This window comes from Ylistrum balloti, unplaced genomic scaffold (assembly GCF_031769215.1).
Source record: "Ylistrum balloti isolate Yb309-2 unplaced genomic scaffold, AGI_CSIRO_Ybal_v1 Utg370914, whole genome shotgun sequence".
Lineage (NCBI taxonomy): Eukaryota > Metazoa > Mollusca > Bivalvia > Pectinida > Pectinidae > Ylistrum > Ylistrum balloti.
The window spans coordinates 79,889-92,500 of NW_026782518.1; the positions used below are offsets into that span (position 1 = coordinate 79,889).

Sequence of the window (12,612 nt, forward strand, 5' to 3'; positions counted from 1 at the left end):
CGGCGACCGGCTATTTCAGTTGATACGATATCAGCCGCAGGGTGCGGGTTTGAACCCCAGTCTCGCAGTGCATTTTCTGTCAGATTTGGTGCTTGTGACCAACCATTGTTTCAAGTAAAGCCACCGTGTGATGTTCAGGGTTAATTATTGATTTCCAAATGATTCGGATTCGAACCCGGGACCTCAACCAATCGAGCTAAAGAGAAGCTCTCCCGAACCGTATGTTACGCCTAGTATATACTAAGGTTACATCCACGTGCGAAGTGAATGGTTGAGAAACTATTTAAACAGGACAAGTATAACTGTATAAAGATTTCATTTTGAAGTTACTATTGATAAAAAATATCTAAACTATATAATGAAAAACAAAAGATTTCCACATTAAGAAAAATATGATTATGCATTCATGTTTTGTCCCCTTTTGTCTCCATTCTACAAAAAATTACTGATTCATTCGTATACACAAGGGAGATAACTCCGTCATGATTTTATTATATTGGCTTATTTTATATGAAATGACCTATTTTATTACAGTAATAATTATTTACTGATTTCTATCATTATTTACCCAATATCTACTCCCTGACATTTGTTCGTTGTTTACTAATCCTATACCAATTTCACTCTCATTCTACTCAATACTTCCCCGATGTTACTAATTATGTAAGAAAATAAATTGTTTACTTCTTTACTCAATATCGATTCATTTTACTCAATATTCATTATGTATGCAATATTTACTCATTCTACTCAGTATCCACTCATTTCACTCAATAATACTAATTTAACTCATTATTGACTTATCGCATACTCGTCATCGTTGGGAATGAAGAAGTTGGTATATCATATTAAATCATATCTTAGGAATTATCGAGCTTTTTCAGGTTTGGAAAAAAACAGATATATTTCTGTTATACAGTTGATATTTGATATAACAAGGCATTATTTTAAGTCCGTGGTCTCACATTGAACCCATAGATATATATTGTATAGGATTATATTGTCGTGGAAGTTTCCTATAGCGAAAGGTCATTTCGAGGCGAACTTCATCTAAAACTTCTTATGAAATATAGACAAATTTAGTTACTTCTCATCAGATCATTCAGGAAAGTGACAGTTTAAAAAAAGTTTTTCAAAGTAAATGTAGATGATAAAAACAAATTGAGGTAGCCTTTTTTGCGTACTTTTTCATATTTGTGACATCACAAATCGATTTCTAGTCGACGCAACCAGTGAAAACGCTACAGAGCCTATCACACTTAACTAGAAGGGCATGTATTTCAGAAATTCCTAAGTGCTTATGACATGTATAGGCAGAAATATAACGACAAAAATTCACTTAAAACATGTATTTGTAAATAGATTATTTTGAACGATAATACTAGAAAAGTTAGGAAAACTTTTAATCCACGCAGGATTTATGAAATTGTAAATGAATTAAGTTACACGGCGTGATAAATTCTCGCTGAATTGAGGTCTTGAACTTCCTCAAAAACTCCTTAAAATTTCCGATAACACTCGTATACGTTTTCAGGTATTTAAATACAACTACCAACATGTACCAGGGACGTATAATACTGTATTATACGTCCCTGCATGTACTAATAACAAAATCATTGTCCCTACTTTCACTTTCTTCTTGAAGATTCAACACATGATTTGATGACGTAGACAGAGTTTGAGCACAAGTAAGAACGTGTAGTAGAAGAAAGCAATGGCTGACTTCGATACGATTTACGAAGAAGATGACGATGAAGGTCCTCCTAGCGATAGTCAGGAGTTAGTGGTACCCGATCCCATACTCGTAAGGGGAGCCGGGAATGTGACAATGTAAGTTTCGATACAACAGGGATAAGGTTCGCCTATAATTTACAGCGGATCAGTGTTAGACCATATGACCACTTGTCGTTAGAGCTGTGTTGTCATTGTGTCGTAATGGAAGCGGATGTGCATGCTACATGTGTGTAAAGAGAACAGACCGACAGAAGCAGACATTTATTGGAGAAAGTATTGGAAAACGATTCCCCTTTGCCTGATCAACTAGAAATAATCAAAACCTTTCATTTTCTATGGTCTTTTTAGTTGACAGCTGAAGTAAACAGAGACGTTAATGTTACATCCATGTAAACAGGTTGGACACAGTTCCACTTATGGGGTAATAGTCATGCATTTGAGGAATAGTTAATGCTTTAATTATTCAGTTAGTTATTCGAATGCAAGGTCATTACGAAATAGAAAGACATAAAGTTTGTTTAAGATTCGCAACAAAATAGGGTCTTTTTTTGACATGACCAACAAATAGCCATTGTGATAATATATATGATTGCATAGGGAATGTTAATTTCTGTTCTTCAATTTTGTGGGAAAATCAAAATTTATATAACCAACATTGTTTTCCACTGGCTTCAGTATATAGCCAGTGGCAGCATTTAGTGCAAATGCCACATGTGAGCATGAATTTACCTGTGTTATATTTTATAGCCATACTATAAGCAATTAATAAACAATGGAGATGATAAAGTTTGTGATTTGTACAAAAATCCTGAAAGTAAAGTTAATAGTTTTTTATGTAAAAATGTAAAAAGATGCATTAGTTATTGGACCATGTCAAAAATATTTTTCAAATAACCTTATGTTCTGCTTCAAATGACCCTATATTTCAGTAACTATAATTGATTACACAAAGCAGTGATTAGTCCTTAAATGCAGAACTATTATTAATAGTAATGCTTATGCCAAACTTGGTAAATAAGCTAATTCATGTAAATAAAAACACAATAAGTAAAATTACACATACAAAAAATAAAATTATTGAAATGATACTCTATTTGCGTTCCAAATATTCAGTTTTTACTATGCTGCTTTGCATTCTATATATTGTAGCTGAATACAGAAAATTTCAAAGTGTTTGTTGGAACACTTGTGCCATGTTGTGAACAACACATTTGTATTACACATGAGCAGGAAATACTGTGGTATGATAAAATCTATACAATAAGAACTATGCAGACAACTACTTCCTTATTTTGATAAATGGACAAAAGTTAGTTGCTCAAAATTCTGATATTTCCTGATTCACATATATGAAATCATCTATTCTTTTGAAATAGTGATTTCAAAAATGTTGAGGCCAAGTAAGTATTGTTACATCAGATTAATTCTTTCTAACATCTGCTGACACATGACTTTTCCAGTGATGATGTAACAGTTTTTTATAGCTACTGCATTGATTTTCACTAATTTTCCTGTTCAGATACAAATGAAGCAAAGTTTGAATGAGTTGGTTTTCGATCAAATAATTCCTGCATATAATTTTTTTTTTTTTTATTTAGCCATTCTTACTTGATAACAGCGTATGTTAGAATACATTTTACCACATGTAGAACAGGAGCAATATACACAGAATCACGACTAGTATTTTACCATGGTTACATATAGTATCTCTGATTTTAGTATAGTAGTCTCTTTTGATAAATGAAAACAAAAAGTTTTGATACTTTCGCTAATTTTTTACCAATCAAATCATGGCGTTTGCAGTGAAAATATCAATTATTCCAGTATGAATTGCAAACATCAGGGTGGTTGGGTCGGGTGGTGTAGTGGTAACACAGTTACCTTTCACCTATCCATCCAGGGTTCGATTACTAGAATGTATGTAAAAAGGTATAGGGTCACCTGCACCTGATATGTGTCTTAAATGTGAAACTACATTTTGTATATAAATACCTAGTATATCTGGTGGAGCAGTGGTGATAGAATTTCAGATATAGAGAGAGTTGTAAACTCAAACTGGCATCAATGAAAGGCTAAAAAAATAGAATAGAATATTTATTGTTTGTTGAGGAATCACCGTTCTATTTCACCTCATGGGATGATAAATTTGTAATTATCCCTTTTGCTTTTCATTCAGAAAACATATAATTTTCCACCCCACTCTATGAAATTATTGTTATTCATGCAGAAACAAAGAATATCCTCTATGTATCTGATGCAGAAGTCCAATAACTTTTAATGGTGTATGTATCCCTATTTAAGTGTTTAAAGGGACAATTTAGTGAAATCTTTTCTATATGAAAAAAACTGCAGCCTCCTATTCCTTATGAACATTGCATTTAGAGATAAAAAGTTGAAGTTGTCTGGGAATTTCTGTTGTGTAATTGATTTGGCAGTATACTTACTACATAGATAAGGGTACTATGTTGCAGCATCAGCAGTGTATATGTCAATGGAAGATGATCTAACTGTTGTATCTTATTCATCTTAGTTGGCAGTCTCACTTGAGGCACTGTGGTTATGCACTGCAGAAATGCACAATCTATTTGTGTTATGCCTGCTGCACATTTACAAGACTTATCGCCTAACATATCACTACTCTGTCATTTACCATGACAAGGACTGTGTACATTAATTAGGCCCATGTTGTTTGAAGATAGCTGTGAAATTTCAGTGAAAACTTTTGAAATGGTTACTAATACGACTACCAAATATGATCAGTACATAGTGATGTTAGGACCACCCAGATATGATCAGTACATAGTGATGTTAGGACTACTCAGATATGATCAGTATATAATGATGTTAGGACTACCCAGATATGATCAGTACATAATGATGTTAGGACCACCAAGATATGATCAGTACATAGTGATGTTAGGACCACCCAGATATGATCAGTACATAATGATGTTAGGACTACCCATTTATGATCAGTACATAATTATGTTAGGACTACCCAGATATGAACAGTACATAATGTTGTTAGGACTACCTAGATATGATCAGTACATAATGATGTTAGGACCACCCAGATATGATCAGTACATAATGATGCAAGGACCACCCAGATATGATCAGTATATAATGATGTTAGGACCACCCAGATAGGATCAATACATGATGTTAGGACCACCAAGATATGATCAGTACATGATCAGGTTTTTCCATAAGAGGCGGTCGTTGGCCAGTTTGACCGGCTACTTTGTTCATTTGGCCGCCTACACCAATCCAGTTCCGTAATAATGTTCCGTACATGACTACACGTACACGGCAGGCCAGCCCAGCCCAGCCTCCTACTTTCACTACACAGCCTACTACTAACAAAATTATGGAAAACCCTGTGTTATATATGTGTATTCTGAACTGTTCTATATGAGAGATTGTTGTTATCAGGGTTTTCCATAACAGCCGGTCGCCAGCAAATTTGACCGGCTACTTTGTTCATTTGGCCGCCTACACCAATCCAGTTCCGTAATAATGTTCCATACATGACTACACATACACGGCAGGCCAGCCCAGCCCAGCCCAGCCCAGCCTCCTACTTTCACTACACAGCCTACTACTAACAAAATTATGGAAAACCCTGCATGATGATAGGACCACCCAGATATGATCAGTACATAATGATGTTAGGACTACCCAGATATGATCAATACATGATGTTAGGACCACCCAGATATGATCAGTACATAATGATGTTAGGACCACCCAGATATGATCAGTACATAATGATGTTAGGACCACCCAGATATGATCAGTATATAATGATGTTAGGACCACCCAGATATGGCAGTATATAATGATGTTAGGACCACCCAGATATGATCAGTACATAATGATGTTAGGACTACCCATTTATGATCAGTACATAATTATGTTAGGACCACCCAGATATGATCAGTACAGAATGATGTTAGGACTACCCAGATATGATCAGTACATAATAATGTTAGGACCACCCAGATATGATCAGTACATGATGATGTTAGGACCACCCAGATATGATCAGTACATAATGATGTTAGGACCACCCAGATATGATCAGTACATAATGATGTTAGGACCACCCAGATATGATCAGTACATAGTGATGTTAGGACCACCCAGATATGATCAGTACATAATGATGTTATGGTAATTACTGTCCAGCCATTACACATGTAATGATAGTGAATCTGTTATATGGTCAACATCTTTCCAGCCGTCTTAAAAATCCTTTTATTGCTATTTTACATTTATAATCTTCTTAGTGTCTTAGCCTTACTGAGTCAAGCCTAGATAACAATACAGCTGCCTTGCTCCAGTTTTTCTATAGTTCATGACTACAATTGTATGTGTAGATTCCAGGTTCATATAATTCGTCTTTATAACTAAATATTCATTTCCCAATTTTCATTCTGCGAAGGATAACTTAGAAGACTTATTTTTTAGTCAAACTCAGTTGCAAATAAAGAAATTCAAAGGAGATATTACAAGAGGACTGTTGAATGGGATGAGGTGATTATGTATAACTCAGCATTATTATATTGGTTTGTATATGTAGAACAAACAGGATATAGTAAATCTATTTATGATATATTTATATTTATATATTCAGATTTGGTCTCAGTAACAGATTTGATACAGAATTCCCCACCAGTCTTTCAGCAAAGGTAATTGAACTATGTTTTTGTCTGTCTTTGATATTATAGTGTGTTGTCATTGCTGTACATGTACGACCAATATAGAGCACAGATTTTGATGAACTGTAGTAATTATGGTCACAAAATAGGAAAAACTGTATAATCACATAACTTTTTATGTCAAGGTCAAAAGTCAAGGTCTCACTTAACTTTATATCCAATTTTATTGCTCTTATTAAAGCACAATTGTCCAGAATTGAATAAGAAGCCAAAAATCAATCAATATAACAACAGAAGGTCAAGGTGACCAAGTTGAAAACTTAAGTACATGTCTTAACAAAAATTTTTCACAATTAGATAAGAAGTCATCACATGGCAAAGTAACGAGGTCAGATTTACATTGCTCATAATGAAAGGGTCATAAAGATAAATGCTAGGAAAACTACCAGGTAACATTTTATTTCAATCATAAAGCACTTATTATATGGGCACTGGACAAGTTATAACTGCTATGGTCTGTTGATTTTTAAGGCTTTGCAACATGTTACAATTGTGTATGCGTATTTTGTGCCAATGTTAGTTTCAAATTTATCTCATATTCTCTGTAGTTAAGATATACATACTTAAAAATGATTTGGAGTTTTAAATTTGTGAGTGCAAGGTATACAAGTGTGATTATTGATTGAATTTTTATCAGACATCATATGTTATAGATATTTCTTAGTGTTAAAAAAGTTATCAGAAAGGTTGAACTGAAAAAAATTGTGCAATGTGTTAGATCAGCTTTGGACCTCATGTTTTGTTTGCCTTATCCTCATCCATGATGCTATTTGGTGACAGGTTGCTCCAGAAGAGTACAAGGCCACAGTGATACGATTAAACAGTGTGCTGAAGAAGGCCCTGCCAGTCAATGTCAAGTGGCTCTTCTGTGGCTGTATTTGTTGCTGCTGTACCCTGGGATGTTCCCTGTGGCCTGTTGTCTGTCTCAGTAAAAGGGTATGTAATTCTGGGCAAGGTTGCTCCAGATTATTTCTTCAAACCACTGATTATACTGATGTTATTTGTATTACTATGTCAATAGTGTTGTCATCAGTGCCGTTGTCCACACAAATGTTTTATTCATGATAACTTAGTTCACTTTTGCCGATTAAGCTCAAACTTCATACAGTGTTTCCTTATCAGAAGTGCTTGCTTGATATAACTTTACAGGTCCAAAGGCCAAAGGTTGCCTGAAAAGAGTACAAGAGTCAGTGTTACCATAAATAGGAAATTGTTTTTTTCACGATAACTTCAGTTCCTGTTGGCTGATCAACATCAAACTTCTTACAGTGCTTCCTAACCAAAAGCGCTTCCTTATGATTGCTTTTGAAGTTTGAAGAGCAAAGGTCAAGGACAGGCTTTCCATATACAAAATGTAGAGAAGATTAGTTTTCATGCGATTGCTTGAGTTTTCTTGAGACAATTACACTGAAATTTCATGCAATGCTTCCTTCCCAAAGGGACTTGCTGGGGATTGCTTTTCATATTTAAAGATCAAAGGTCAAGGTCACTACTACTTTGAGTAGAGAATTTGCTTTTCATACAGTAACGTTACCAAAGGCACTTGCGTAAGATTGCTTTTGAGGTCAATAGGTCAGAGGTCAAGGTCATTGTAGCTGTAAAAAGAGAATTGGTTTTGTGTGATTACTTGAGTTTTCTTTGAACAATAACATGATGTACTGCAAATGATATTTATTTCCTTGCTTTAACATTTACACATGACAAATATTGATACATATACACGACATGGAAATTATTGCAAATTAACATCTTTAACTATCTTTAAAAAAATTAAAATTGAAATAAAAACATTATGTTGTATTAATAGGGTTAATCTATTGTGTGGATTCATTTCCCTTCGACACTATCCATCTAATTAGCAAGTTTACACATCACATCTCAAACAAATGGACAAATTATATAGATGAAATAAATACAATGAATATCTACAACTATTGTTCCATAAATCTCCAGAAACCTTGCTGGGGAGGCGACACGTCCATTTCTGTGGCATTCTCCTTTTTAGGGAACATTCCTCAGTTTCACTGGTGCTCTAGTTATAATTACTTTGAGATGTGTGTTGTTAACAAGTGTTTAGATTTGAATAGCAAATATGATGTCATATAACTAACGAAAAAAAATCGTAATTGTTATATTTTCGTCTGTTGCCTTTTTTTCAGACAAGACATGCAATAGAGAAAGTTCTTGACTGGGAAAACACACGGTTATATCACAAAGTAAGTTTTTTCTTAGTGTTAAGATCTTTATTCACATTCTTAGTTTGGGAAAACTTTATTCTGTCGAAAAGCAGTTGTTTTTCAAAGAAAACGTGCAAATACTTATATTAAAGGGTATAATATTGAGGAATGAAATTTGCTATTTTTTGGTCATTCAAGAAAGATGAAAAATAAATATCCAGCACACAATTTGTAACAAATCAAAATCACAGATCAAAATGGAAACCAATGAATATACATACAAACAAAACCGAGGACAAACATGAAGTATTTGTCCAGGGTAATAAAACAACTGTACAGTAAGTAGAAAATTAACCATTGCAACATACCTATACACTTAACATGTCATCAATGAATTTGTCGCTATTATCTGTATATTGTTTTCAGCTGGGGCTTCACTGGCGGCTCAGTAAACAACGCTGTGATTCCAGTAGTATGATGGAATACGTAAGTCTTCTAAAGATCAATTCTGTTTTAATCTCTTCACAATGAAGTAAGGTTTGGTCATCAACACATCTGCCCATACAGAATTTGTTTATGTGGTCCTAATTGTCCGAAATTTATTTCAATTGCATAAAAACTTTCTACAATATAAGTTGATAGGTTCTAGGAGGTTATTTGTATTATTTTATTTTGCTGATAAGATCTAGTAACATACCCTTTCACTGAGACAGCCAACAAGCCACAGACAAAAGGACACAGATGACATCCAAACCAGACCCAGATTCTAGTTTTAGGATGCGTACATATACTACTAGAATTCATGTTGTCCTTGTTTAAGTACATCTGTCTGTTTACTTAGTCATTTCTGGAGCACATTCAATTTTATTTCCTGTACTGTTTTATAGAGGATTCTTAAGTGTGTGAGTAAATCTTAAGAAGACAAGTGTACAACCTCCATTTTTGACTTTGCCTATCAGAACTTGTTCAGAAGTACTTCACTGTAACATATGTTTTGACTTTTGATCGTCATAAAAAGCAAAATAGTGTTAAGAACAAGCTCTGTACCATTTTTTGCTTTATCATCAAATTTGTCTCTACACTAGGAGGAATTTAATTGTGACAAATGATTCGTTTGAAATACTGATGCATACATGTGTTTTTATGAATGTTTCAAAACATGTTAACTTCTACGTTTCTTGTAAAGATTATAATCAATTTCATTGATACGGTCTCCATTGGGATGAGAAATGGATGTACATTGATAGATGTTTTATTTGTATATTTTGTATATGACCTATCATGTGGTGTTTGTGATATATATTGTATATTGATATATGACATACTGTATAGTATTTGTATTTGACTTATTGTGTGATATTTGTAAATGACATACCGTATAGTATTTGTATATGACTTATTGTGTGATATTTGTAAATGACATACTGTATAGTATTTGTATATGACTTATTGTGTGATATTTGTAAATGACATACTGTATAGTATTTGTATATGACTTATTGTATGATATTTGTATATGACATACTGTATAGTATTTGTATGTGTCATTTTGTGTGATATTTGTAAATGACATATTTTATAGTATTTGTATATGACTTATTGTGTGATATTTGTATATGACATACTATCAAGTATTTGTATATGACTTATTGTGTGATATTTGTATATGACATACTGTATAGTATTTGTATATGACTTATTGTATGATATTTGTATATGACATACTGTATAGTATTTGTATATGACTTATTGTGTGATATTTGTATATGACATACTGTAAGTATTTGTATATGATTATTGTGTGATATTTGTATATGACATACTGTATAGTATTTGTAGATGACTTATTGTATGATATTTGTATATGACATACTATCAAGTATTTGTATGTGTCATTTTGTGTGATATTTATATATGACATACTGTATAGTATTTGTAGATGACTTATTGTATGATATTTGTAAATGACATACTGTATAGTATTTGTATATGATATTTTGTGTGTTACAGGTGCTGCTGATTGAGTTCCTACCAAAGATCCCAATATTTCGGCCAGATTAACACAATGCTGGTTCTCCCTGCCATATTTAGCTGCCACAAATCATCGTGTATATTTCATGAAGCATTATCATCCTAGACCATGACATCATCTCCAAATTACATCTAGATGTCACATTTCACCTGTCATCTAGACATCACATTTTACTGTTTTCTAGGCGACATATTTCACCTGTTGTCTAGCGATATTGTTGGTTATACAAATGTAGTTGTGTATGGCATTTTTTAACAAACTTGTGTCTGTACTGGTTACCTCCTGGTTCATACCATGTCAGAAATAACTACCTGAAAGATTTTATGAATTTTAAAGAAAAGATTTAGGTGAGTTTGATATAGCTTATTAAATCAATCATTTAGAAACTATGAAATTTTTATTTCTAAATTGATGAAAATGATGTGTAGAGTGGTATATCTGGAAGACTGAATCTATCCTATTGGATTAAAATGGTTAAATTAGCGAAAACATACTTGACAAAAAGTTGTACAGAATGTGTGAGGAAGGATGGGTGTGTTTGGATTTCATTTTTTGTGTGTTTTTTGTTTAGAGTCTAAATACATATTTTACTTGATGTTATTATTGTGTGCAATGTTGCTGGTCAACAGTCATATATGAAATAATTAATTTTATGAAATAAATATTGATTAATTTATCATCAATTAGCTACATTGAAATGATACTGTTCCAAGTTTTAGTGATCTGTTCTCCAGATACTGTGACTGTAATGTCCAGATGCGCCATTTAACTTACAATTATAGAATAACGGGTAACTGTCCCCTAAATCTTAATATGAAAATATTCTGAAGTTTTATTTTACATATTGAAATTCTATCTTTTTAGACATGAATTGATGATGAAATTCTTTCAACATATGCTGAAGGATAACATGAGTATTTCAGGATTTGAATGAGAAAATTTCAGGTTGTATTTTCAGAAAGATTTAACAATCATGTGATGTATAGAAGTTTTACAACATATTTCCAGGTATTATTATAGTTATCAGGGATGTTTGTTAATCATGTGAGGTTGATGAAATCTGTTCATAATGATAAGTGACTTTGTTTATTTTATAGGTAAATAATGTCATGAAAAGTAGTGAAATAAGCTAGAAGGTGCTTATTCTTGAACTGATGTTCAGTAAAATTGAGAAAGTGGTATTCCCAAATCAGTACCACAAACTCCTAAGTAGTCTTTATGTATTAAAACATCATTATTCTTGGTTCCTGGAATCTGCTTCAAATGTTGCTTAACTTTGATTTTGTAGTTGGGTAGTGGTACACAAATACTACAAAGACATCCAGATACTAGCCAATTAGTGGACTTAGCAATGACACTTTAGTTAGTCTGAACAATTTTACCTGTTCTCAGTTATAACTCTGGTAGTGGAATAACCACTTCATTGGAGTTATCATGTCAACAACTGTCTTTATTCTGTATTCATACTCTGCTCATTATTTAAAGCTGAAGTGTGAAGATTTACAGGGCTTTGTTTGAAATCTTTTGTAAAATCAAGAATAACTTCATAGATCATGTGTCAGAATTTTGAGACATTTAAGGCTGAAGTGTGAAGATTTACATGGCTTTGTTTGAAATCTTTTACAAAATGAAGAATAACTTTATCAGTCATGTGTCAGAATTTTGAGACATCTTTTAGAGATTTCTTACCGTGTATTCTTCAGTATTAAGGGTCTTGTATCATGATTAAGGTTTCATTAAGTGATCACCTATCAGAGTACATCTCTGTATGTGTAGGTTGGTAATCATTTGACGTAATCTGAAATCAAAGTCAAATAAACTATACCTATATACAAATGAAATTTGAAACTATTTTCCTCCAGTATTAGAAAGTTTTGCCAACAACCCTTTACACAATTTAAAACCAAACAGGTATTATTTTTCCAGTTATAACTCTTAAATAACC

The 12,612-nt window shown here is 33.1% G+C and overlaps 1 protein-coding gene across 1 annotated transcript; it reads left to right on the top strand.

Annotated features, from left to right (window-relative positions):
- Positions 1–1,714: 1,714 nt before the first annotated feature.
- LOC132559449 (cysteine-rich hydrophobic domain-containing protein 2-like) lies at positions 1,715–10,696 on the top strand. Its single transcript, XM_060224068.1, has 6 exons — positions 1,715–1,830; positions 6,374–6,428; positions 7,239–7,394; positions 8,618–8,674; positions 9,062–9,121; positions 10,646–10,696. Exons 1-6 carry the CDS (start codon positions 1,715–1,717, stop codon positions 10,694–10,696), a joined length of 495 nt encoding a protein of 164 aa, XP_060080051.1.
- Positions 10,697–12,612: the final 1,916 nt, after the last annotated feature.

Bases quoted from the DNA above. Each gene is read 5' to 3' on its own strand.
- LOC132559449 (XM_060224068.1), top strand. From the start codon at position 1,715: ATGGCTGACTTCGATACGATTTACGAAGAAGATGACGATGAAGGTCCT. The intron at 8,675-9,061 runs GTAAGTTTTTTC...TATTGTTTTCAG, and splicing joins ACACACGGTTATATCACAAA to CTGGGGCTTCACTGGCGGCT. The intron at 9,122-10,645 runs GTAAGTCTTCTA...TGTGTGTTACAG, and splicing joins CCAGTAGTATGATGGAATAC to GTGCTGCTGATTGAGTTCCT.